This window comes from Prionailurus viverrinus, chromosome A3, assembly GCF_022837055.1.
Source record: "Prionailurus viverrinus isolate Anna chromosome A3, UM_Priviv_1.0, whole genome shotgun sequence".
NCBI classification, from domain to species: domain Eukaryota; kingdom Metazoa; phylum Chordata; class Mammalia; order Carnivora; family Felidae; genus Prionailurus; species Prionailurus viverrinus.
The window spans coordinates 1,449,855-1,476,465 of record NC_062563.1 but is presented as its reverse complement, the minus strand read 5'-3'; the positions used below and the strand labels follow the sequence as shown (position 1 = coordinate 1,476,465).

Here is a 26,611-nt window from a genome sequence, read left to right as displayed (position 1 = left end):
TCTTATCTGCGTCCGTGCTCTACGATAAAGATACGGATTGGCCTTTTTAAAAGGAAACTCACTCTTTCAGTGAAATACAGGAGTCGCCCAAAGGAAGATCATGTGTATGTAACAGTTTCAAGGCGTAGAATCCAAAATGAACTTGGAAACAGTGAGTCCCATAGCTGCTTCTGCCATCTGAGGTGCGTTCACGGCATCCTCTCACAGCATCGGCCAGCCCTGTTCACACACTCCCAGGATGGGGAGCTCACGATCTACCAAAGGCATCTCCGGTCAGCTCCCAGCAGGCTCCGCACGGAGGCCGGGTCTGCAGACCAGCTCACCGTCCCTTCCTCGGGCGGGGATCTTGGCAGAGACCGTGCTCCCACTTTCTCCCAACAGCCTCCTCTTCCAGGCAGGCCAGCGAGGTTGCCTCACACTCTCAGAGAGACGGTCTCCAGCTGGGAGCACAGGTGCTGGGTTTTCCTCTTAAAGGGCAGTGCGGGCAGTGGAGGCTAATGCTCCCGGAGCAGCGAGACTTTGCCCCAGCTTGCAGGCGTGGGGACAAAGGCAAAACCGGGGACCCTGGGGGCGGCCCTCTGAAGGCAGAGCATTTCATAAATAACGAGCAAATGTGGACATGACCCTAAGGCCCAGCAACCACCACCCCCCTGCGCTGCGGCTCTCCTCCCCTCCCCCTGCACACACAGGAAGACGCCAGCCTCCCTCCCCCCGGGGTGGTTGCACCCACCTCGAGCTCTGGGTGCGCCCCCTCACCGGCCTAAGGTCATGCTTTGGTCATTTCTCCCTTACCCCAACCTACCTCAGGATTTAAACACACACGGTTGACTTTTGTAGATTTCTGTTAAAATACATTCATTTTGTGGCAACCAGAAAGCAAAAAGTCTTGTGGTCGTGATGTGCTGTTACTCTAGGAGTTTGGCAACCCCCAGGGCGCTTCCCTTTCATCCCGCTCAGGGTCTTCAGGGACCTTTGAGGAGCTGTTGTCATCCCCGCCCCCCCCCCCCCCCGACGGAGGCTCAGAGAGATTAAGCCTCGTGTTCAAGGTCAGGCCGAGGAGAGCTGGGGCAGGGATTCAGACGGAACCTCCTTTCCACGGGGATGTGTCTGGTGCCCGTCACCCCCCCCCCCCCAAGGGCTGCCATCTAAGGAAGGGTCATTTTACCGAGAAGGCTGCAGGCAGGGAACGCTGGATTCGCCGGGCAAGGGTGCTGGCCTCACCATGCGCCGCCGGGGCGAGCCCCCGGAGCGGCACCCCCCCAACTCCCTTGGCCCCCGGCGGCCTTTCCGAAGGGTTGGGCGGGAAACTTCACTTCCTCCACCACGGCCTCCACCACCGCCCGGGTCCCACACGCGCGGGTTCAGGTCTGAGTCACGCCCGGCCCGGGGACTTCACCGCTGGGCTCCAGGTTTCCGACCCGCGGCGGCGGAGGCCGGGCTGTCGCGGTTGGGGAGGGGTCGGTGAGCGGCGGGGGGCGACAGAGACCCGGGGGCCGGAAAGGCACGCCCCGCCCCGCCCCGCCCCGCCCCGCCGCTCCCCACCCCGCCCCGCCCCGCCCCGCCGCTCCCCACCGCTGGGGGCGGGCCCGGGGCGCGGCGCGGCCATTGGCCCGGGTAGGTGGGGCCAGCGCCGGGCGGCCGGGCGGGGGCGCGGACGCGGATGAATGGAGCGGGAGGCGGCTGCGAGCGGCCGCCAGAGCGCGGAGCGCGGCGCGGCGGCCGGACCTCGGGACGGTGAGCGCTCCGGCGGGCGCGGGCGCGGGGCTCGGGGCGCCTTCGTGGGGCGCCGCCAGGGCGCGCCGGCCCCGGCCTGCTGACGTCAGGAGCGCGGCAGGTGCCCGCTGACGCCGGGCTGGGGCCAGCGGGCTCGAGGTGGCGCCGGCGCGGGCGGGGCGGGACGCAGGGCACGGGCGGTGCGCCCGGCGGCCCGGCCGCCTCTGGGAAATCCGAGGCAAATGCACCCCGGTCGCCGCCGGCAGCCCGGGCGGGAAGCCTTGGGGGGTGGGGGGGGGTGGGGAGGGCGACCGGCAGGGGAGGGCAGGGCGGGAGCGGCCGGGCTGGTGCCCGGGCAGGTGGCTGGGCGCGCTCGCAGGCGCAGGCCCCGCGGGTCAGCTCAGGGACGGACGCGCCTCCTCGGGGTGCAGAGTGGCGGCGGGCCGGGTCCGGGAGGAAATCGCCAGGCGCAGAAGTTTCTCGCGGGCGGCCGGGCTTTGTTCGCGCGCCTGCTGCGCTAAAGACACCCCGCGGCGGGGGCGCGGGCGGAGCGCTGGGCTTTGGGGCGGGCACGCGGGGCTGGTCCCCAGCCCGGGCGTCGCCGGCCGGCCCCTCTCCCGCCCCACCACGCCAGGTGCGGGTACCCCGGCGCGAGGCGCAGGGCGCGGCGGGGAGCCCCCGGGCGCCCGGGTGCCCGCAGAGGGCGGGGTGGGGGGATGGAAACGAGGGTGCGCACCCGCCTGAGGCGCCGCGGGGCACCCTTGGCCCCGGACCTGGAGACCCGAGGCAGGACGAGCCGGCCGGCCGTGCGGACCCGAGCCGGGCTCCGCGGGGTCAGCGCCACGAGGGTAGAGACCGGCCGCGTGCGTGCGCTCCCTCGTGGGCGGCGGACTGGGTGGAGGGGCCTGTTCCTCTCCGCAGCCGCGGGGGAGCGCAGTAGTTTTCCACCTGAAGGAACCAGCTTAGTCGCCGCTTCCCGCTGCGCTGTTTGGAACCTGGGTTCCTGCCGTCAGACCAGACCCTGGCTCTGGGGAGCCGGGCTGGGACCCCGCGACCCGGGAAGATCTCATTCCCTGTGTGCCCCGGGTCGTGGCCTTCAGAGGAGAGAAAGTGTCTGGTTTGAGCCGCTGTGTGTTCGAACCTGACAACATCAGTAATGCTCACGGGGGAGAAGCTGTTTGCTGAGCAGTCGAACGTGCCAGGCCCGGTGCTAAGTGCTTTGAGCGTTATCTCATGTAAGCCCCACAACAACCCTGTGGAGTGGGCTACTACCACTCCCATTTCACAGATGAATAAACCGAGGCACTGAGGAGTTAGGTGACTCGAGCACGGTCACACCGCTAGCATGTGATGGAGAGGTTTCCATCCAGACTTGGGTGCCTCCGGAGCTCTCACAGCTCTCATGCTGGTGGGGAGAAGGCAACCCGGGTGACCCGGCCTGATGCAGGGCAGTGTCCCAAAAGGTGGGCCCGTGGCTAAGGGGACTGGAGCATCCGGCAGGGATGGCCAATGCCCACGGATGCAGGGAGAGGAGGGAAGGGCCCCTCTGGCTGGGTCCCCGTACTCCGGGCTGCCCTGCCTCAGTACTGCCTTCCTGCCGGACAGGCCTGGTGGACACTACCTGGAAAGTTTTTATGGGGCTGCTTACCTCCTGGGTGGCTGTGACCTAGTCCGCCCTGGGTGTGGCCCCTCAGGCAGGTGCCTGGGCAGGTCCCGACCGACCGAGTCCCTCCCAACACCATGGTGAGGTGGCCGGGGCCTGGAGGCGGGGCTTGATGGTGGCCGAGTGAATGGAAGTCTCGGGGCTGATGTTTTCTGTCTGCTGAACACCTGTTCTGAGGGATTCGGCTCAGACAGTCTGGCTCTCCCCAGTCTGCAGTGGACCCTCGCCTTGACAAACCGCCGCTGCAGTCTGGGCTCTGGGTCCACGTCCGGCTTCTAAACGATGTAGAAGTCTCCGCGAGCGGTGATCCATTTCCTGGGCCGGCACTGCTGAGCTGCTGTCAGTGCTGAAGCTCGCTGGGGTGGTTTTGGTCCGGGAGGCCTCCCCGGGTTTCCGGCGGGTAGCAGAGCGGTGCCCGGTGCTCGCGGTCAGGAGGGGGCTCAACAGCTGGCCCGGCGCGAACCCAGAAGACCCGCCTGGCCCCATTTCTGCTTCCTCTGTTGTGGGCAGAAACCACGAAAATATTCCCTCCTGAGCCACGTGGCCTCCTGTTCTCAGGCATGGCAAAGAGCCCATTGTCTGCTTTTGGAAGGGGATAGACAATAATCCTCAGAAGCCCAGCTGCTTTTGTTCTGGAACACTGAGCTGCTTGTCTGGCCTGGGCCTGGTCGTGGTGAGCCCACTTCAGGCCAGGCCCGGGGCTCCACCACGGCAGGTAATCGACAGGCCCACCAGGCCCCTGCCCGTGGGTGGGAAGGCGGCACCAGCTCAGGTCTCTGGGGACCAGAGCTCGTGTGTGTCCGTGGAGCCCGGGGCCTGCTAGCAGGGGAGGAAACCGGCCTTCTGGGCCCCGGGTCGTATCCCCTCCTCGGCTGGTCATGGGGACTCTTCCTGCTGTAGGCCCTCGGCCTGCTGTTCTCAGATACTCCTCATTTTCCCTTTGTGGCCATGGTGCACCCCCTCCCACCAGCATTACCCAGAATTAGCCTCTTGAACCACATTTGTTGGGGCTGGTGGACATCTTGCACAACATCATGCCTTTTGCAGACGGCGCTCACAGCGTGGCCAGGTGTGGCCCACGGAGGACCAGGCACAGGGCGGGGCTTGCTCGCCAGGGCTTGGCCACTCCGCTTATGGCCGCCGGGAGAGTCGTAGGCTCCTGGGCTGGGGAACTTCGAACACGTCCTCTCCTCCCACGGGGGCCCCCTTTCCTCATTGGCTTTTTATCCAGGAAGCCTTGGGGGTACCCGAGGCCACGTCCCTCGGCTCAGTGCCCTTTAGGGCTTGGGACCAGCTGAGCCGAGGGTGGTGCCCATTGGGCTGGTGTGGAGTCCGCGCATTTGGTCCTGGCGGTCTGCCTCTCAGCAGGTGCCCTCAGCCTGGTACTTGGAGCCCCAGGCCTCAGAGGCCACCCGGACACAGCCGAGCGAACCTGTGCCCCACCCAGCCCCTCCAAACCCTACGAGGGCCCTTCTGCCAGTCTCTGTTTCTCACGAGCCCCAAGTGGTGCCCAGACCCACCTGAGAAGAGGCTTACTCCCTCCTCCCCGTGAGGCCACACTTATGTTTAAGTGGAAAATCTGAGGCACAGAGAGTGCGGAGAAATCCACCACTGCCCAAGGTGGGAACGCTTGTGTGGCTGCAACACATCCTATCTTCATTCCTCCAGGGATCAAACGTGGGGAACTGGAAAGACCAGTAAACTTGGACTCCCCTCTCTCTGGCTCATCCGGCCCTCCCCACACTCCTGCCCGCTGGTGGGGACAAGGTGGGTGCGGGGACGTCCGTGCAGGACAGCCCCAAGGGACAGGTCCTTGGCTCTCTCCTAGCCTTCGTTGTTGACCTCCATGCAAAGTGGCCGGCTTCCTGCTCACCCTAGTATGCAAATTGGGATGACCAGCCCAGATCTGCCTGCCACCCACAGTCTGCCCTCTGAATAGTTTTGGCCTCGTTTTCAACAAGTGAAAGTCCCCTCCTCTCCCTCAGTCAGAGGATAAAACACCAAGATGGATGTAGGAGACCAGAAAAGAGCTGCCTGAAGACCGCCACAAGTCAAGGGGTGAGGGCCCAGGGTCACAGGGACAAGGCCCAGGGCCCTAGGGGCAAGGGCCCAGGGTCACAGGGGCAAGGGCCACAGGGGCAAGGGTCCAGGGTCATAGGGACAAGCCTCAGGGCCCTAGGGGCAAGGACCCAGGGTCACAGGGGCAAGGGCCCAGGGTCCCGGGGGCAAGGGCCACAGGTGCAAGGGTCCAGGGTCATGGGGACAAGGCCCAGGGCCCTAGGGGTGAGGGTCTGGGGTCACAGGGGCGAGGGTCCAGGGTCATGGGGACAAGGCCCAGGGCCCTAGGGGTGAGGGTCTGGGGTCACAGGGGCGAGGGTCCAGGGTCATGGGGGCGAGGGCCCAAGCTCATAGGGAAAAGGCCCAGAGCCTTAGGGGCAAGGGTCCAGGGTCGTGGGGACAAGGGCCCAGGGCCACAGGGCAGGGTCCAGGGTCACAGGGGCAAGGGTCCAGGGTCATACGGACAAGCCCCAGGGCTCTAGGGGCTAGGACCCAGGGTCACAGGGGCAAGGGCCCAGGGCCACAGGGCAAGGGTCCAGGGTCACAGGGGCAAGGGCCACAGGGGCAAGGGTCATAGGGACAAGGCCCAGGGCCCTAGGGGCAAGGACCCAGGGTCACAGGGGCAAGGGCCCAGGGTCACAGGGGCAAGGGCCCAGGGTCACAGGGGCAAGGGCCACAGGGGCAAGGGTCATAGGGACAAGGCCCAGGGCCCTAGGGGCAAGGGCCCAGGGTCACAGGGGCAGGGGCCCAGGGCCACAGGGCAAGGGTCTAGGGTCACAGGGGCAAGGGCCTCAGGGGCAAGGGCCCAGGGTCATAGGGACAAGCCTCAGGGCCCTAGGGGCAAGGACCCAGGATCACAGGGGCAAGGGCCCAGGGCCCCAGGGGCAAGGGTCCAGGGTCACAGGGCAAGGACCCAGGAGCAGGGGGTTAGGAGGGAGAAGGGGAGGGGACAGGGAGGGGACCCACGTGCAGGAGCTCAGGCAGAGGCCACCATGTGGTGTGGCCCATGTCACAGTGGCGTGGGCTGTGGCCGTCAACCTCAGAGCCATCAGTGCAGAAGGGGACCTACCGGCTGGAGCGCAGAGAGGAAGCAGAAGTGACACCAGTGTGTGTGTCCCTGGCTGCCACGTCCCCGGCGAACGGGGTTCAGGATGGAGCCTGGGAGCGCCCCGGCCCCTAACAGGAAAGGCCCCCCTGGGGCGCTGGCTGGGCCAGAGCCAGACTGAGCCGGCAGGCGAGGACCAGTGGCGCCGGGGGTGACCTGCGTCCTTCCCGCCCACTGGGTTTGTGGGCAGCCTCCGCGTGGGGCGTGGGTGAGCGCACAAGGCCTGAGCCGGCAGAGGGGCTTGTGGGTACTAGGGCTGCTGCAGCCCTGGGTTGAGACCAGGACCCCGAGCCTCCCACACAGGGGCCCCCGGTGCTCACGCTGCGGCCGCTGGGGCCGGCGGGGCGGGGAGGAGATGCACCTGGAGTTCTTGGAGCCGAGTGGCTCGGACTCGGAGAGCTGTGGCTGTTGGCTGGGCCGGTGGAAGAGATCTGCGTTGTCCTCCTGAGCGAGCTCACCCCCCCCCCCCCCCCCCCCCGCACACACACACGTGTGCGTGCGCAGCCACGCCCTTGCCTCTCGCACCGGAGCCCCAGGTGCAGAGCCTCTGGCTGGAGGCTCCGGGGACCCCGTTGTCCTCGCCGCTAATCCCGGGCACCTAATCCCACAGGGCGCGTCTCCTATGGGAGCAGGCGGAGGGCCTCTGGCAGCAGGGGGAGGCTCCCAAGGACCCGGGACAGGCCTGGAGGACGGGGTAAGGCCCCAGACAGTGGCTCCCTGTGAAGGAGCTGCCTCCTCCCTGCACAGCTGGAGGAGGGGGATGCTTTGTCTCTCCTCTGGGTCTTGGGAAGCCCTCCCAGCGTCCTGCGGAGCGTCTGGCGGCCTCAGATGCGCCTCCACAGGGCTGAAGGCAGCAGAGCAGCAGGGAGGGACGGCCCAGCGTGTGAGCAGGTGCTGCAGGGGGTGGAGGGCACCAGACGGAGCCCCCCAGTCCGCTCCAGTCGCTCCAGTCGCGGGGGCTCCTTCCTGCTGCCGCCACTGTTTGGGGGTCACGTGGCTGGGGCTCCCCTGGAGGACTTTTCCCTCGTCCTGGGCAACGCGCACGGCTCCATGGTAAGAGGACCCCCCTCCTGAGACCGGGGATCTCAGAGGTTATGTGTGCGTGGGAGAGGCCTCAGCCGGCACCAGGCCGCAGGGTGCTCATGACCTGCGACAGTGGCGGCCATCCTGCCAGATCCCACTGCCCTGAAGCCCTCCTCCCGGGGCCTCTGCTGGCCGCCTGCCTCCTGCCTCTGCTGGCTCTCGCAGCCTGTGCTGTTGTGATTGGTAGCGGGCAGTTTGCGGCTGGCTCTTAAATGGCTCCCCGGGTGTAGGGGGGCTGTGAGCTCCTGGTGGATGGGACAGTGCCCCGGGGGTCCCCAAGCCCCGCTGCCCATCACAGCCTCACTCACGTACAGCAGGCGTCGGTGTAGAACCACCCGCCCCGGCGGCCCGAATTCTCCAGAGAAACACAGTCAATAGGAGATATTTATATATAAAGAGATTTATTATTAGAAACTTGGGCTGCACAACTGTGGAGGCTGGCAATTCTCTAAATGGGCAGTCGGCAAGCTGGAGACCCGGGACACATAAAGGTGCGCTTCTGGCCTGAGGGCCGGCAGGGTGGGCTCGAGACCTGAGAAGAACAACGTGCTAGTTCGAGTCTAAAGTCAGGAAAAAGTCAATTCCCAGTTCAAAGGTAGCCAGGCAGAGAAATTCAGAGAAGGGTGAGCCCTGCCGCCCTATCCCGCCATTCGACTGGCTGGACGAGGCCCACACACCTGCATTGGGTCCACCAGTTCAGACGCTAACCTCTCCCAGAGACACCCCTGCCCACACACCTCGTGGCCCACCAGGTCGACAGGTGGAATCCACCATCATGCTGCCCTTGGCTCTGAGGCCGTGGCCGTGGCTCTGGGCCAGACTCTGAGTGGTGGTCTGGGTAGAGGAGGGGGAGGAGTCGTCAGGAGTGAGATGCCCTGGGATCCTTTTGGGTGAGGGTACCCGCGGGCTATGCCTGGAGCCCCCGGGGGGTGAGGGTGGCCTCGCAGCCCGTCCCTCCCGCTGTGGGGTCTGTCTGCCCCTCGGCTCCCGCGGCCGGCCTCCTGCGTCCACACGCTCCCTCCTCCGCCGTCCGGCTACCTTGCCCGGCCCCTCTGCACCAGCGCCAGTGAGCACCTTGGCACCGGCTGGACCCGGCTCAGCAATGCAGTGAGGCCCGATCGGCAGGTGGGAAGCCGACACACGTTCTGTACAAACGGTTCCCAGCGGACAGAAACTAGGCACCTGTCACATGCTCACAGGGCCTCGGGAGCAAGGCTTCTCCGAGCGCAGCCGTGATGTCCGGCCCTCGCCTCCACGCCCACACCACCGGGCTCGGCCAGTGCGGCCGACTGCTGTCGTGCAGGACCCCGTTCTCTAGCAGGCCTCCCCGGTGACGTGTCGGGCCTCGGGCACGCACAGCAAGCTTCGGCATGGCCGTCTGTGCATCCACCCCCAGGCTTTGGCACACGACAGTGTCCAGGCAGGGCCGTGTGAGATCCTGGCACAAACTCGGAAATGTCCTTTGGAAGCCCCATGATGCTCGGACCGTCCTTGTGGCTGTGAGATTCCAGGTGTCGTGGAGCCTAGACTCGCTCAGGACCCCGCCGCCTGCCTGCCGGTGGAGGGACGGTTCCAGGCAGCACCCGCTCCTCGCTCACGCTGCAGTGCCGGGAGCGCCGGGGCCACCGGGAGGGCTGGCCTCCTCATTCCCCATCCAGAGCGTCCGTCCAGAAGGGTGAGAGCCGGACAGACAAAGAACTCCAGCCTCCAGGAGGCACAGGAAAGCTGGGGCGGAGCTGCAGGCGTAAGGTTGCAAAGGCTTTTCCACAGCGCGCTGACCTGGCCGCGGACAGCAAGGAGAGGCGGCCGTGCCCGCCGCAGTCAGCCTCCTGGCGGAACCCCTGGAGGAGGCGCCAGGGCCGGCGGCCCTGAACGCTGCTGATAATTCTTGCCGTGTGCGGGTGGCAGCCACAAGTGGGTCGCCGGCCAGCACCCCGACTGGCGGTTCAATTTGCTAATTTAAATAATGGGACGCATAGGATTTGGCCTGAGCCTTATACACTCATGTCCGAGGTCCGTCCACAGTGTTGGTGCAGGTGGGATTTTCCCACTGACTTGGGGCTGCTCGTGGGTGCTCGCTTGTGGCTTTTGATTTCAGATCTTGTGCCTGGCCCCAGTCACAACAGCTGGCTGTCCCGCCGCCTCCTGAACCCTGCTGTGGGCCTGATCTTTCCGGGTCACCTGCCCTGCGTCTCTCCTGCAGGGGTGGGGCGTGTGAGGCGAGCCCAGAGCTGGGGCAGCAGGCTTCTGCCCGCGGCTGGTGTCTCTGCCACTTACTGGAAACGCCGACCCACGAATAATTCCCGAGGCCCCATCCCGGCCTGTCATCCATGCAGGCTGCTGGTGGCCTCCCTGAGCTCCCTGTGGCCCCTGCTGGCCTTCACCTGGTTGAGGTTCCTCTGCTTCCGCACCTGCCCCAGATGATGTGTGCATTGTGCGTGCAAAGTGCAGATAGCTCTGTGTGCACGCGTGGACCCGCACCCACGCGTGTGTTGGTGCATCTAGAGGAAACCACGCCACGGCGACAGCACGGGCTGGCCTCTGGGCCTTGGCATTTCGGGGAACGTCCAGCCTTCGTGGTATCTCTCCGTGTGTCTGTTTCGACGGCCCGCCCGTGCCGGGGCTCGCGCTGGCTGCTCTCTTCTGCGAGGCTCTGCCGTGGTCCGGGCGCCTGTACTGCGTGGGCTGGAGGTGGCCCCGCGGCCATCAGCTGCAGCACCCGCTCCGCTGTCCTGCAGGGTCCCCAGGAGCTGCCCCCTCCCCGCTCTGCTCACCGCGGCTCCGCGGAGCCGGGCCTACAAGGCTGGGAGGCGCTACAAGTGACTAGCAAGGCGCCTGGAACACTCGCGGCCACCGCGAGACAATGGCGCTGTCCCTGCACGGCCTCGGGACTCGGCATGGATGGCCTGGCGGCGCCCCCTTCACGGGGAGCAGCCAGCCCCGTGCTCGAACGCCACCATCAGTCGGGGTTCTTTCAGCACGGTGTTGGCGAGGATGGCCGTGTCGCACGCCCGCATCTAGCTCGGCCGCCCCACCCCCTCAGGCCTGCGGCCTCCTCGGTGCCGGGCCACATGCGACAGCTTGTGGCGTCCTCGGCGGCTGCCTTCGCCAAGCTTCCCAAACCGGGAGCTTAAAGCCGCAGGACTTCAGCCTCTCCCGGCTCTGCAGGCCAGAGCCTGAGGTCAGCGGGCCTCGCGCTGTCTGGAGGCTCCAGGAGAGGGTCTTCGTGCCCTGGGGCCCCTGGCCTCCTGGTGACTGCGTCTCTCCGCTCTTGGCTCCCATTGTCACGTGACTTCTCTGTGTCTTCTCTTCTAAGGAGCCTTGTCACTGGATTGGGGCCCACCCCAATCCAGATGACCTCATCTCAAACCATTAACCACGTCTGCAAAGACTTTTTCCAAATAAGGTCGCACTCAGTGTCTGGGCGGACACTGGCTGTTTTGGGGAGATCCCCATTCGCCCAGCGCAGGGCCCGACGAGGCAGCGCCCCGTAACTGGGTCCCTGATGGAGTCTCAGCCGGCGAAAGTGGACGGGAGGCAGTTCTGGACACCCTCGTCTCTGCGCCTGGTGGGGGCGTGGGTGGGAGTGAACCCCTGTGGCCTGATGCTCTGGGTCTGAGGATCCGTCGGGGTCCTGAGTCACCAGCAACGGGACCCCAGCCCTGGGGGAGGCCAGCAGGCAGCTCCGGGCCTCCGAGAACAACCCTGTGATGTTTCCCGTGCCTCCCACGGCATGAGGCTCCCCAGGATGGCTGGGCTTCAGAAACACTCTGTATACAAAGTGGCCCGGCCCCAAAGGTGAAGGGCGTGGCGGCGTCCTGGGGCTGCCAGACGGCAGACCGCAGACCGGACGCTGACACAGCAGGTGTTGAGGGTCTTAGTCCTGGGAGCAGGATGCCTGGGACGGAGGTGCGGCCGCGAGGGAGCACCTGCCTAGGGGACAGTGTTCTGTGCGCACGTGGTGTTCGCTCTGTGTGTGCCTGAGTCCGGACGCCAGTCACAGTGAACTGGGGCCCGCACTGACCCCCGAATCTGACCTCAGTCACCTCTTCGAAGGCCCTGGCCCAAACACGCCCCCGTTCTGAGGGGCCGGCGGTCGGGGCTGCAGCACGCCTTCCTTGGGGAGGACCGTCAGCCCCGAGAAGCAGAGACTATGTGGGGTTTGCCAGAAGCAGCTGGGCTACGGGGAGGGTCCAGTGTCTTCTCCTGCAGGGAGCGCGAGCGGGCCGACGGTTTAGTTCTGGCGGGAGCGCCGGCTGAACCGGGTGGACGCCCAGAAGCCACCGTGTACCCGGCAGGATGTGCTGCCCTTTCTAACAGTGGGCGGGGTGGGGGTGTGGGGGCCGGGAGGGAACGGGGCTGGGCTGGGGCCTCGGCGGAGAGGAGTGTCTGCCTTTCTCCTAACCCGCCCGCGTGGCCGCACACGTGCTCTGCGGCGACATCCTGAGAAACGTGCCGTGGGCAGCGAGCACCGCGGCCGCAGAACAAGCCGGGCCAGCTGTGGTGCCCTTTTCCCCTCCCGCGTGGCCCGCGCCCTCCAAGTGCTGGGCTGCAACGATGTCCCCTTCGTGCTGAGGGCACGGAAAGCGAGCGGGGTGTGAGTCTCCTGCGGAAGTGAGGCAGGACGGTCAGTGCGGAGATCGCGTCCACACGGGGCGGCCCTCCCAGCGGCAAAGCGCACGGCTCACGCCGGCCGGGCACAGGCTGGGGGTGGGGGGATGGTGCGGGCCATCCGGCTCGGTCCCGCTGTGCCTCAGCCCCGCTCCCCGACTGTGGCTTGCTCACGTGTGTGGGTCTGGGAGGTCCGGCCCCGGATTCAGAAGGGGGCTGGCCAGGGAAGGTCAAACCCCATCAGACTGGGTAGCGGACAGCAGAGCCATCGGCTGCCCCGAGGGACCGGGCACGGGGTGGGGGGGTGGGGAGGGGGACACGCTCCCGGCGATATCCGTGCTCTGAGGGCAGATGGAAGCTTTCTGACCCGGAAACTCTTCTCACAGGACGAACCGGCCCCCGGAATACCGTTCGGCGGCTTCCGTGGCCGCCCCCGGGACCCCCCCCCCGGCGGAGATGCCTCAGCACTCGACGGGGGACAAGCCCCCGACGTCGTTGCCACAGCTGATCCTCCCGAGCCCGCCCTCGGCCGCGGACGGCGGGAGCGGCCACAGCCCCCCCAGCAGGCGGGCGTCCCTCGGCTCGCCCCCCAGCCACGACGCCCTGGGCTCCTGCAGCCAGCCGCTGTGCCAGCCGCCGGCCGGGAAGCGTGACCCCCGGGCGGCCCCCGAGACGCGCCGCGTGGCTGCGGGGCCGCAGAGCACAGTGTGTGGCTGGCGGGCCTTCGCGCCCGAGTGCCTGCGGGCCTTCAACACGCCCAGGGCCTTCCTGCTCTTCCTGTGTGCGGCCGCCTTCCTGCAGGGCATGACGGTGAACGGCTTCATCAACACGGTCATCACCTCCATCGAGCGCCGCTACGACCTGCGCAGCTACCAGAGCGGCCTCATCGCCAGCTCCTACGACGTGGCCGCCTGCCTGTGCCTCACCTTCGTCAGCTACTTCGGGGGCACCGGCCACAAGCCGCTCTGGCTGGGCCGGGGCGTGCTGGTCATGGGCGCCGGCTCGCTGGTGTTCGCGCTGCCCCACTTCGCCGCGGGCGCCTACGAGGCGGAGGGCGCCGAGGGCCTGGGCGCGTGCCGGGCCAACCGCAGCCTGGCCTGCGGGGACCGCGCCTCCGGCCTGTCCGCCTACCGCCTGGTCTTCATGCTGGGCCAGTTCCTGCACGGTGCGGGCGCCACGCCGCTCTACACGCTGGGCGTCACCTACCTGGACGAGAACGTCAAGTCCAGCCACTCGCCCGTCTACATCGGTGAGTGGGGTCGCAGGCGAGGCAGCGGGCGAGCGCAGGGGCTGGCGGTGGTCCTGGCCGACCTCAGCCTGGCCCCCAGCACGTCTTGGGGGTCCGGGGGACGCGCGCAGAGTAAGTGGGCCCGGGGCTGGCTCGTGCCCCGGGTCAGCCAGGCGCTGCCCTGCTGCCCCCGGGACTGGGCTCGAGCCTCACGCTCCCGCTGAGACACCCTCGTTTGGGGGGGGGGGGCGTCAGATTTTGGGGTTTTCAACCTCGTGGCACTACGTCCCCGCATCCCTCCTGCCAGGCCAGGCTTTCCCAGGGAGAGGTGCTCGGGGACGCGCGCGAGGGACCGGCCGGCGCTCCAAGGCCTCCCCTGACCCCGTCAGCTGGCTGCAGCCTGCTTGTTCCCACCTCGGACTCTGTCCCCCTAGTCACCTAGCGGTGCCGACCCAGGGACGTTGGGGTCTCCTTAGTCCAGCGACGCCCTGGTGGGCCTGTGATGCTGCGTGGAGACAGCCATGGCCTGGAACACAGGCCCTGGGGGTCTTTGCTCTTCCGGGAGAAAGGGTCCAAATAACATCTGCGGTCGGCTCGGCCAGGAAAGCTGTAAAATTTTTTTAAATGTTTACTTATTTGAGAGAGAGAGAGAGAGAGAGAGAGAGAGAGCGCGCGCGCGCAAGCAGGGGAGGGACAGAGAGAGAAAGAGGGACAGAGAATCCCAAGCAGGCTCCATGCCATCAGCAGAGAGCCAGACGCAGAGCTCGAACTCACGAGTCATGAGATCGTGACCTGAGGCAAACTCAGATGCCCACCCGACTGAGCCCCCAGGTGCCCCCAGAAAAATCTTAAAAGCAGCCAGATTTCAGACTCCGTGAAGGCCGCCCCGACGTAAACCCTGGCCCAAAGGGTCCGTGTGACGGGGACAGACAGGTGCAGACACACGGAGTGGGGGGCTCCTCGCAGGTGGGCTTCTGCGTGTCAGTGGCTCGCGAGCCCTGGGGCAGCGGACGTGGCCGGCCTCAACCTCTCTGCTTCTCCCCAGCCATCTTCTACACGGCGGCCATCCTCGGCCCCGCCGCTGGCTACCTGATCGGAGGCACCCTGCTCAACATTTACACAGAAGTAGGCCGACAGTGAGTGGCCCCAGCTGAACCTGCCCCACGCGGACGGCACCTCGCCTGGGCGGTGGCTCCCTCAGAGCAGGACACACAGCAGGAAGAAGCTGGGCTGGCCCTGCTCTGGCGGCCCCGGGGTCTGGGGGTGGTCCCCAGGGTCTTGAGGGGGCTGGCCCTGCTCTGGCGGCCCCGGGGCCTGGGGGGTGATCCCCAGGGTCTTGGGGGGCTGGCCCTGCTCTAGCAGCCCCGGGGTCTGGGGGGGTGGTCTCCAGGGTCTTGGGGGGCTGGCCCTGCTCTGGAGGCCCCAGGGTCTGGGGTCTGGGTGGGGGGCGGCCCTGGGGTCTGGGGGAGGCTGGCCTTGCTCTGGCAGCCCCAGGGTCTGGGGGGTGGTCCCCAGGGTCTTGGGGGGGCTGGCCCTGCTCTGGCGGCCCTGGGGTCTGGGGGGTGGTCCCCAAGGTCTTGAGGGGGCTGGCCCTGCTCTGGCGGCCCCAGGGTCTGGGGGGGGGGGCTGGCCCTACTCTGGCAGCCCTGGGGTCTGGGGGGTGGTCTCCAGGGTCTTGGGGGGCTGGCCCTGCTCTGGAGGCCCCAGGGTCTGGGGTCTGGGGGGGGAATGGCCCTGGGGTCTGGGGGGGGGGGCTGGCCCTGCTCTGATGGCCCTGGGGTCTGGGGGGTGGTCCCTAGGGTCTTGGGGGGGGCTGGCCCTGCTCTGGCGGCCCTGGGGTCTGGGGGGGTGGTCCCAGGGTCTTGGGAGGGTTGGCCCTGCTCTGGCGGTCCCGGGGTCTGGGGGGGTGGTCCCAGGGTCTTGGGAGGGTTGACCCTGCTCTGGCGGCCCCGGGGTCTGGGGGGGGTGGTCCCCAGGGTCTTGGGGGGTGCTGGCCCTGCTCTGGCGGCCCCGGGGTCTGGGGGGTGGTCCCTAGGGTCTTGGGGGGGGCTGGCCCTGCTCTGGCGGCCCTGGGGTCTGGGGGGATGGTCCCCAGGGTCTTGGGGGGGCTGGCCCTGCTCTGGTTGCCCGGGGGGTCTGGGGGTCCCTGAGTACAGGCCCTGAGGACAGAGACCTGGAACCAGGCGAGACCAGGTCACCAGTACTCTGATACCCTTTGCGGAACGGAGAGCAGATTTAGTGCTGCCAATGTGAGCTTCTGTGTGGGGTTTTCCACACCAGGCAGGTCTCTTCTGACACCCGTTGGGGATCCTAAATTCAGCTCAGGTCTGACAGACTTCCCAGGGTCAGCACAGACCCCACAGGTGAAGGCTCAGCCTTAGGAGACCACCCCCTGCAGACGCCAGCCTCAGGCACTGGGTCCCCACGACTTCCGTCCTGCCTGGCTACCAATCGGGGTTCCCACGGCCCCGTCCTTGGGTTTCGTGAGCGGCTAGGACAGCTCCCAGACCTCAGGAATGTGCTTTATGCACCAGATTACCGGTTTATTAAGCAGATTACGACCCAGGAGCCGCCAGATGGAGGAGGTGGAGAGGCCAGGTGTGGGAGGGGGTGCAGGCTTCCGTTATGTGCAGTGCGCCACCCCAGCACCCCCCCCCCCCCGGAGCCCTCCGATCCCCTGGGCTAAGGTCTTTCTGGAGCAGCGTGCGGATGCCCGGCGTGGGCGCCCTGAGTGCATGTGGGCAGCACGCTGACCCCAAGTGTCTCCCCCCACAGGACGGAGCTGACCACCGAGAGCCCCCTGTGGGTCGGCGCCTGGTGGGTGGGCTTCCTGGGCGCGGGAGCCGCCGCCTTCCTCATCGCCATCCCCATCCTCGGCTACCCCCGGCAGCTGCCAGGTGAGTGCGTCGCTCCTCTGTCCTCCTGGGGGGGGCACCCCTGGGGAGTCCGGGCCCATCGCTTTCGGGGCGAGGCCACCGTCCTGCAGGGCCAGCCCGGCCACGTGCAGCTGACCCTCAGGCGCCCCCAGGCCTGGGAGGGGGGAGCCTCAGGCAGAGACCTTGGTCCCTGCCACTCGCCGACGTCTGTGTCCTTCCAGGCTCCCGACACTACGTGGTCATGAGAGCGTCGGAGACATGCCGGCTGAAGGACAGAGGCCACGAGGCGGCCAGCAACCCCGACTTCGGGAAAACCATCAGAGACCTGCCTCTGTAAGGACCTTGTGGGCGGTGGGGGGGGGGCGCTCCTGCCCGTGCCCATGTGTCCTGCAGACCCTTGGGGGGCCCACACGTGCCAGACCTTGACCCCAAGCTAGGAGAGTCCGCGTGGCCCCTCCAGGGCCGCGGTGAGCACACAGCTTCTGAACCTCCTTTGTGGCCCCACGGACTCAAGGTCTCAGCCCTGAAATCCGGGCTGGGAGATTCAGAGCTGCACACAGAGCCGGTGAGGGACAGTCCCGACGGAGGGCCCTCACTCTGCTGTGTCCTCTGTCCTCTGACCTTTTCATTAAGGTCACCTGCACGTGCCAGGGTTCCAGGCTCACGCCCTCTCTCTGCCTTGAGGCCTCTGACGACCCAGGAAGGGACGGGACTGTCTCCGGCCCCCTGCCCGCACTGCCCTGCACCAGCCCCCACTCCTCGTGTGCTCCCCTCCCTTGTGTGAGACCTGGTCTTGTTTTGTGGGCTTCATGGACCCCTGGCCTGCTCTGATCTCAGGGAGACTCGGGGCCCTGGGGGGGCTCCTGGCCACCCACACCCTCTTCACGGGACCAGGCATCGCACAGGGGGCTCTCGAGGGAATGGGGAAGGAGCCCCCGGACGGCCTCCAGCCTGATTCCTCGGCCTCGCTGAGTACTCCCCTGCCCCCCGGTAGTCTGGAGCCGGGGCCCAGGAACGGCCGTGTCTAACCGGCCTCGTGGGGCTGTCGGTGGCAGGAATGAGCCCTTGTTGCCTACCTTCGCCGTGGGAAGGGTGGAGGGGCGTCGGGGCCGAAGGCGGCCTCCGGGGAAGCCCTGGGGCTGTCTGCTGTCCGCGTGGAGAGGAGGCAGGGCTGGAGTGCTAGGGGTGGAAGGTGGACGGGCCTGCCTCGCTTCGGGCTTTGTTCTCCTGCTTCCTGCTTCCTGTGGGGCCACCCAAGAGCTGCCCGCTCAGGAGGGTGCCCCAAGGCAGGTAAGCCGCCAGGGGCCGCACTGGGCAGGGGCGCAGGAGCGTCTGTGTGAAGGCCGGGTCGCCCCGTCTCCTAGCAGCCACGGGGAGGCGCTCTGAGCTGGAGCAGGGCCACCAGTGCCCCACACGCAGCGCTAGGGACCCAGCACGTCAGCAGCGCTGGGGACAGAGGGCGGAGAAGAGGTCTGCGTCCAGGCTTAGTTCCCTAGCCAGTTGCCGGTAATAAAATAAATCCTGGAACGTGTGCCCTCTGTTAACATCATGACTAGTTCTCCGAGCAAATTCAACACCAGATTTTAGCAGAGCCACCTAGAGCCTGGGACGAAGTCTGCACACCCTGGGGAGGGTCGCCTGCCCCCCCGCCCAAGCCTAGCCGAGCGCCCCGAAGCCTGGGCCGATCTGAACAAGACCCAGGGAAGGGGCCAGCCAGACACAGGGCGGCCCCCGTACAAGGCAGGACCTGTGAGCCCCAACAGAGGAGGTCCCGGGGAGGGGCCGGTGCCCTGGGCCCCCCCCAGACCCCCACCCGCCAGCACCCCTCTTCTTCCCTTCATGGACATGGGACCCAAATAATTAACCAAAAAGCATTGTTTTCAGTCTTCTGGCTCGAAAGTCAGTTTTGCATGTGTGTCGCTCTGGGGCGGGTCAGGTGCCACGAGCCGCGTGGAACGTCTTTCCTTCGCCTCCTCCCGGCCGCCTGCTCGCGTGTCCCAGTGCAAAGCCTAGTCACGGCTGCACCGCACGTCCCTGCTTTCCAAGATCCAATTGCCGGCCTGTGGCAGGTGCCCCGAGATGTGAGCAGGGACTCTGGGCTCCCTCCCGGTGTGAGCACGACCAGCAGCGGGGTCTCCGGGGCCGGGGCTCACGAGGACGGGCTTCACGTGTGGCACAGCCCTGAGCTGCAGACCCAGAGAGCGTAAGCCCCGAGGGCCATTTCAGAGCCGGCCCCCACGGCGGGCTGAGGGTAGTCATTTAGTTCCAGGGTTTGCTTTCTCGTAGGTGCGGGAGAGGGAGGCGCTGCCCTGCGGTGACCCGGGGCTCCAGAGAAAACCCTGCCCCCAGCCCACATCACTCCCCGGGGCCCAGGGACAGAAGCGTACCGGTCGGCACCTCGGTGCCCAGGTCCAGGCACCTGCCGCCCGGTGGCTCCGGGAATCGGGAAAGCGGGCATTAGAGCCTCAAGTGCGGGCGGCTGGCTGCCCCCCGAGGCCGAGCTTCCGAACTTGCGGACCCCCCGCGGCTGTAATTTCGTTCCCACTCCAAGCGTCGTGCCTCCACTGCCCCGTAAGGACGGTGTGCTGTGTTCTATGCTGCGTGTGTGGTCGGCACACCCGGGCGCCAGCCCTGCTTGGCCCGAATCCCCAACAAGGTGCAGAGCAGTCCGGCCAGAGCCAGCGGCCCTCGGAGAAACGTGCTCACGTGAGGGCAGGCGGTGTGGGGCAGGGCCTGGTGCCCAGCCCGTCGCTCGGGGCGGGGACACAGGTGGACAGCAGTCAGAGCCCGAGTCGGGCGCTCACAGAGGTCTCTCCCCTTCTCGGTGAGACCTGAGGCCGAGAGCGCTGCGGGGCCGTGCAGGGCTCCCCGCCCTGATCCCCACAGGGAAGCAAGGCCAGCCTCACTAGGGAACGGGCAGGTCAGGTCCGAGGGGCCAGGGCCGAGGTCCTTCCTCAGGATCCCTACGACACCACCCCCAAAGTACACACCAGCCCGGTCCACCCAAAGGCTCCTTGGAGGGCCCCCTGTGCCCCCTTCTCGAGAGCTGGTGGCTGAGAAAGGACCCCAGCCTTCAGTGCCGGTCCCCATCCGTGGGGACCTGGCCAGTCCTGGACTTGGGGACAGCCGCCTCCCCCGGCCTCCGGCTCCTGACTCCCCCCACCGCCAAGTGATTCCACGGTGTTGTGGTTGCTCGGGGTCTCTCCCCATGCCAGAGCTGAACTGTGGCGGAGGCGGTGAGGAGGTTGATTTAGTGGCTTGCTTTCCTGGAGCTGGTTCTCCGCCAGCCTCACACCCCATCCTGACCGCTCTGGGGGAGACGTGGAGGGCCCCCCACTCCCCAGCCCCCTGCGCTCCCCTCTGGAAGGGCACTTCCTCCCTGCTCTGGCCTGCTCTGACCCTCTGTCTCTTCTCTCTCGTCTCCCCATCTAGCTCCATCTGGCTCCTACTGAAAAACCCCACGTTCATCTTGCTGTGCCTGGCAGGAGCCACCGAGGCCACACTCATCACAGGCATGTCCACGTTTGGCCCCAAGTTCCTGGAGTCCCAGTTCAGCCTGAGCGCCTCGGAAGCTGCCACCTTGTTCGGTGAGAAAACTCGCTGAATCCTCGGGGTCCTCTGACTTTTCGTGAGTTCTCGGATGAGTGAGGGGTCTCCGGAGTCTCTTTTACAAGCGCACGCGGCTCCTGTACACGCGAGGACACGCGGGCGTGTGGTCCTGCAGGGGAGGCCCCCGGAGCGGGTGCTGGGCTGTGCGCAGTGTTGCTTCGTGGGTCTGATGGTCCTTCCCGGGAGGTGGGGAGCACGGACCACAGCGTGCTGACCTCCTGGGGGGTCCGCTCTGGCTGGGAGGGTCCGGGGCGAGCTCATCGCCTGTGACGCCCGCTCACCCCCTCCAGCGTCCCTGGCTCGTTGCAGAAAGGGTTTGGCTAGTGGCACCCAGACCCTCAGGCCCGGTCGCACCCGGGAGCCAGGTGGCCGGCATCCCAGGATTTCACGGGACCGTGAGGTTGGAGCCCCGGGACCCGCCCGGCCAGAGACATTCTGTGGCCAGAGCCAGGCTGGCCCCCCCAGGAGAACGAGGGCCCTGCTTAGACCCCATCCTGCTGCTGCCCAGAGGGCACCTGCAGCCTCACGGAGAACACACCAGGCGGGACACGTTACCAGACAAGGGGTCGATGCTGGACCGTGCCAGACGTGGCGTGGATCCTGGCCGGGAGAGTCAACACCCCGTGTGGAATGTGGGGACTTCTGGGCAGCACATGGGCCAGTGCAGGCCGCCCCCCAGCCCTCGGGGTTCTGTTCCGGCACGGGGCTTGGGCATCCAGTTAGGGACCCCGTCCCCCTATCTAATGCCCCCAGACACCCCTCCTTGCCTGGCCTCTCGGCCCCATCCACAAGCGCCTCCCCTTTCCCAAAGCGGCCCCCTCCCTGTGCTCACATTGTCCCAGAACGGCCACCTGCTCTGGGGTCCCCCGGGCTGCAGCCCAGAGCTGGAAGGGGTCCATGTCAGAGCTGGCTTTGGTCCTTGCTGGAGAGGCAGGCCCACCGAGCCCCACACCCGTCCGCACCCCGTCCCTGGGACGGCCTGGGAGCTGCGCGCCAACTAATCCCAGCTTCCTGTGAAATGGCGCGGGCCACGGATTTCTCAAAGGTGGCTCACGGCTGGACTCGCAGAAGCTGTGGTTTTCCGGGGAACACAGTCCCTGGGCGGCCTCCCAGTCAGGCGGGCAGCGGGCTATTGGCCTCTCCCCCTCCCAGTCCTGCCCCGCCCCTGCGGCCCCGCAGGCCCTCACCGAGCATGTCCCCTCTGCCGCAGGGTACCTGGTGGTGCCGGCCGGGGGTGGCGGCACCTTCCTGGGTGGCTTCTTCGTGAACAAGTTCAAGCTCCGTGGTGCGGGCATCATCAAGCTGTGCCTTTTCTGTGCCCTGACCAGCCTGCTGGCCATCTTCGTGTTCTTCATGCACTGTCCCAACGTGCCCGTGGCGGGTGTGACCGCCAGCTACCACGGCGGGTAAGGACCGAGAGGTGCCTGGGAGAAGGGGAGAGCCCAGCGCGCCTGTCGGAGGCACCGGTGGCCCCAGGGGATGGCGGTGGTGGGGTGGGGACTCGGTCACTGTTTGGAGAGGGTCAGGGCTAACGGTCACTGAAAGCCCGGCATCGGCCCTTTGGAAGCCCCGGGCTCCGTCCCAGCGTCCAGCCCGGGGTTCCCATCTGGAAAACGTGACTCCGCTCACCTGGCCGCTCTCCACGTGTGGACGTGGAAGGTGGCCCAGGGTCGGCTCCCGTGTGTGACCGAGTCACGGGAACATGAGAGCGACAGCCGGTCAGGCTAATATCTGAAGCAGGCTGCGACGGTGGCTGCTGGGATGGGCGGCCCCTCTCAGGGACTCCTGGTGCCGCTGGCGGGTCAGGACCGCAGACCTCAAAGTGGCCGTGGGAGCACTGTCCCCCGACAGGACCGCCACGGTCCCCCCACGAGGACCGTGCTGCCACGGGAGGGAGGCAGGAGGGTCCCGGGCCAGCTCCCAGGGAGGGTGCTGCGGAAGGCGGGAAGGGTCCGGACGGGCATGGGGTCTTCCATCTGAGTGGAAAGAGAAGGAAGCCCGCGCGTCCGTGATGGCCACCGTGTGCACGCGCCCCTGAGCCGTGCAGGTGCACAGCTGTCACCCGAGGGGCTGGCGCCTCTGGGTGGGGCTTTGGCCCCGGGCGCTCTGAGCCACCTGCCCGTCCCACCACCAAGTCGGGGGAAGTGCGCCGCGCACACGGAGAGCAGAGCGGAGCGCGGTTTGCGTGGCGTGAGAACGCCCAGCGGGTCTACGGGCAGGAGGCAGGGAGGGGAGCATCGGAACCTCGGGAACCGAGGCCGTGGCTGGGGGTTGGGGGGCGCGAGGCCCCAGGCTGGGCTCCCCACCCGGCCCGGCCCCACCGCCCCCTCCTCTCCCGCCCGCAGCCTCCTGCCCCAGGGCCGCCTGGAGCTGACCGCCGCCTGCAACGCGGCCTGCGGCTGCCGGCCCGAGCTCTACAGCCCCGTGTGCGGCTCCGACGGCCTCACGTACTTCTCGCCCTGCTACGCGGGCTGCCCGGAGGCAGCCGAACCCGGCCCCGGCGGCCAGAAGGTGAGCGTGGCCGCCGCCCCCCGTGCCGTCCGCGCCCCGGGAGGGCCCCTGCCCCTTCCTCCGGTAATCCGCGCTGTTTGCGCCCCTCAGGTGTACCGAGACTGTAGCTGTGTCCCTCAGAATTTTTCCTCTGGTTTTGGCCATGCCACTGCAGGGAAATGCACCTCAACTTGTCAAAGAAAGCCCCTCCTTCTGGTTTTCATATTCGTTGTAATCATATTTACATTCCTCAGCAGCATTCCTGCGCTCACGGCAACGTTACGGTAAGCCCGGGCCTGGGTTTCGCTCAGGCCCAGAACCTTCCCTTGCAGCATGCTGCGGTGGAGCTCTGCAGATCCCGCGGGGTACGTGCCGGGCCCCCCAAACACCGCGGCAGGAGAGAGCCAACTGCCTCTGTGAGGTGCTTGCCACCTGGGGAGGTGGCCACTGCAGCCTGGGGCGTGGCCAGGACTTGGCTGCTAGCGCGGGGGGTGTGACCTGGCGGACGGCCCCACCTCCCCGGGCGCTGACGCGGCTGTCTCACGTTTCAGGTGTGTCTGTGACCGGCAGAGATCGTTTGCGCTGGGAATCCAGTGGATTGTGGTTAGAACTCTAGGTACTGTGCCCCGTGAGGAAGCCACGTACAGTTGTGTAGTGCGTTCGCTGCACAAGGGCACCCGGCCTGTGTCCCCTCACGCGGCGGTGTGCGTTCGGGAACAGCTAGTGCCCGCTTTGGAGAAGGACGCCATCCCCTCGCCGTCCACTAGGGGGACCCATGGTCATTTATTTGCCTTTTCCTCATTAGCACAAAGGCTCCAGGGGAGTCGCGGGTGATTCGGCACCTCCCCCCCGGTGCCAAGTCCCAAGAAAGGAACATTTACGTCCAGTCCGCACCCCCCCCCCCCGGGAACACCAGTGGCTGACTGACGTCACCCTTCTGGGTCTTGTCGCTGCCCACCTGCCCCCTCTGGCCCCCCGCACGGGTTGGGTCCTGAGTGAGCCTCTTTCTGCAGGGGGCATCCCGGGGCCCATCGCCTTCGGCTGGGTGATCGACAAGGCGTGCCTGCTCTGGCAGGACCAGTGTGGCCAGCAGGGCTCCTGCTTCGTGTACCAGAACTCGGCCATGAGCCGCTACATGCTCATCGTGGGGCTGGTGTACAAGGTGAGTGCGGGCGCGCGCTGGAGGGGGGCGGTCCCGGGTGGGCTCCAGAGGCCCGGGGCCTCCTCCTGCTGGCCCAGGGGCCCAGGCTCTCCGCCGGGGCTTTTCAGCCGCTCGAACCCCGGGCCCCGGTTCCCAGAAGCGGCCTCCTTCCCAAGTGAGAGCCCGTTGTGGGGCCCCAGCCCCACGAAGCCCCTGCCTGCCGGGGCCTCCCCTCTGCCGCTGGCCCCTGAGTCTGGTCCCCTAGGGCTTTGCAGGGATAAGACCCCCCTCTGTCCTGCGAGGGCAGATTCTGGCTGGCCTGTCCGTGTCTGGGGGCTGTGGGGGCGGGGCTTATGGACCCCTGAGCAATTCCGCTTCCTGACCTTGAGGTGCCTGGGGCGCTGGCCCACCCTCCGCCCGACCCTGGGAAGAGAAACTGCCTGCTTTATCACGTGTTTCGTGTTTCGTGTGGTGTGGGGAGAAGCACGGTATTTATAGTTTGAATTTTCCCCGATGGGAGGAAGGGACACCGAACCTTCACAATAAAGTGAAATCCTGGGGCCAGCCTGTAGGAGTGTCTCGATTTTCTTCTCTGGGTGGGGGGGGGTGGCTGCTCAGGGGTCCCCCCCTTGCCTCACGTTTGTCTGGAAGCATCTTGGGATGGCGAATTCTCAGCCCCCTGGGCTTATCTCCACACGGATTAGCATAATAATAGCCACGTGTGAGAAAGGATTTGCGTGACCCCAGCGGAAGGCCAGGGGTCAGTCGGAGGGGGACAGGGCTTCCTGGGGGCTGCCCCCGGCTCTTCCTCTGTGCCCCTGTGCCCAGAGCAACAGGCCGGTACCCGGGCCGTCTGTCCACCCAGACGACGAGCCCTCTGCGTCAGCACAGCGGTTACGGTGGCTTCTCAGGTAAGTGTTAGTTTCAGCAGGAGTAGCAGACAGGTTCCGAACGCGCCCCCTCCGATCCCTGCGCCAGAGTGGACACGGGTGCCAGGCTTCTCAGGCTGGTGATGCACCCAGAAAAGCTAAAACCCAGCATCCGCACGTTAAAACACACACGTGTACAGGGGCGCCTGGGGGGCTCAGTCAGTTACGCGTCGAACTCCGGGTCAGGTCATGATCTCGCAGTTCGTGGGTTCGAGCCCCGCGTCGGGCTCTGTGCTGACAGCTCGGACCCTGGAGCCTGCTTCGGATCCTGGGTCTCCCTCTCTCTCTGCCCTCCCTGCCCCCCCACCTAAAATAAACAAACTTTTTTTTTTAATTACAAAAAAACCTGAAGATCTTTATTCCTCAGTTCTGGGGGCCAGAGGTCCAAAATCCGCACGTCAATTCCTTCTGGGGGCTCTGACGGAGGGTCTGCTCCAGCCCCGTCTCTGCCCCTGTGTCGCGTGGCCTTCCCCTGGGTGTCTCTGTAAAGCCACTGTCTCCTTGCTCCCACGAGGACACCTGTCACTGCAGGCAGGCCCACCCGACACCCAGGATGATTTCATCTCAACCTTCTGAACTTAATTACACCTGCCAAGACACTGCTCCCACGATAGGCTCTGGGGGTCGACACGGGGACAGATCTTGGTGGGGGGGGGGCACTGTTCAGCCCAGGACGAGCCCCCCCACCCCATCCAGGGCCAGTATGTCGTCAAATGCTGGTTTTCATTCCCTCACTGACAGTATGGGTGTCCACGCAGGGCGGGTTATGCAGGAAAGGTGGGTCTTCTCTCCAGAAGCGGGGTCCTCGGGACCTCGGGAGCAACCGGGCCGCCTGGCCTCTTCCTCTCTCCCAGGTGCTGGGCTTGTTGTTCTTTGCCGCTGCCTGCCTCCTGTACAAGCATCCGCTGGAGGCTCCCAATGGCCTAGAAGCTTCTCTGCCCAGCCAGTCCTCGGCCTCCGACACCCCCATGGACCTCCAGGACGCCCCCTCGGCCCTCCAGCTCCAGAGTGACGTCTGACCGCCCACCCGTCGGCCCAGAGACACGAGCCAGCTGCCTGGCACTTCCTGCGAGCACTGTCTGATTTCTCCCCAGAAGGGCTGACCCCTCGCCGATTGATACCCCAGGGCTGAGGACCCTCCAAAAATCTCTCCTAGGATCCTGAGGGTACTAAGCTGGTGGGGGCCGCACGTCCGAGTCTCAGAGACGCCGAAGAGGAAGAACGCAAGGCATGGGGGGACGCGGCGCGCCTCCCCCCTGGCCCCGGGGGAGAGTGTGACGGTCCCTCTGGCTCAGGAAGACCGAGGCCCCGCAGCCCAGCCCTTCTCACAGTCCGTGAACGGACAGAGCCGCGAGGCACTGGATTTTGCCCGGGGGCCTCGAGAACCCCGGACGCGTCGACAGCTGTGATTTTCAGTCTCTCTATGCGATCTGAGCTGCACTGTTACAGAAAGTCCAGAACCAGCTGCCGGCCGGTGTGAAGCTGGCAGCCGCCGGGGGTTCGGAAGTCACCGTTCTGTCCTGGAGACTGGAGAAGCGCCCGTCACTGCCTGTGGCGCGCACACGGGGCTCGTGTCGCTCCTGTTCATCGTGACACCGTCGACACCGCGGGGTGGGAATTACAAAGCCCTGAGCCCCGCCGGGGCGTGTCACCGGCCGTGCTCACGAACGGGCCTCATTCGGCGCATCTGGGGACCAGCCTGGCCCCGACTTCCTGTGTCTCTTCTGATGCGGGGCAGCTGGATGGGCGGCCGTCCCCAGGGGCACGGTCCCTGCTGCCCCCTCCCGTCCTCAGAGCTGCAGCGGGACGGGACGCGTCGCAAAAGCAGATATTTATGGACCAATATTTTGCAGAACCTTATTTATAGAATTTGTCTTTTACCTGCTCGTGTGGTGGGCATAGCGGCCGGCTCAGCGGACATTCGTGAACTCTGCCTGGAGGACACTGGGACTCCCATGGAATGTTCGCGGATGTCCTCAGTCAAAATTATGTGTAAATAAATATATTTTGATATTTAAAGCAAACCTCTCTGGCCAATGTGTTTTCTTTCGAAGGTGCAGAGTTTGATGTTTGTACATCCCCTTCGTGTGGGTTTTTGTGAGTTC

At 66.3% G+C, this 26,611-nt stretch overlaps 1 protein-coding gene across 6 annotated transcripts; it reads left to right on the top strand.

The window, feature by feature from the left end:
• Window positions 1-1,642: 1,642 nt before the first annotated feature.
• On the top strand, window positions 1,643-26,530 carry SLCO4A1 (solute carrier organic anion transporter family member 4A1). Of its 6 annotated transcripts, XM_047854466.1 has the most exons (12): window positions 1,643-1,734; window positions 12,620-13,482; window positions 14,507-14,597; window positions 16,237-16,358; window positions 16,559-16,670; window positions 19,770-19,924; window positions 21,157-21,352; window positions 22,292-22,457; window positions 22,548-22,720; window positions 22,988-23,052; window positions 23,450-23,598; window positions 25,361-26,530. In XM_047854466.1, the coding sequence occupies exons 1-12, from the start codon at window positions 1,661-1,663 to the stop codon at window positions 25,523-25,525; spliced, it is 2,331 nt and encodes a 776-aa protein (XP_047710422.1). In that variant the 5' UTR covers window positions 1,643-1,660; the 3' UTR covers window positions 25,526-26,530. The 6 variants fall into 6 exon arrangements, 3 of the variants coding, with proteins under 3 accessions (XP_047710422.1, XP_047710421.1, XP_047710420.1); XM_047854465.1 differs by having other exon boundaries at window positions 22,292-22,720; XM_047854464.1 differs by lacking the exon at window positions 25,361-26,530 and having other exon boundaries at window positions 23,450-24,664.
• Window positions 26,531-26,611: the final 81 nt, after the last annotated feature.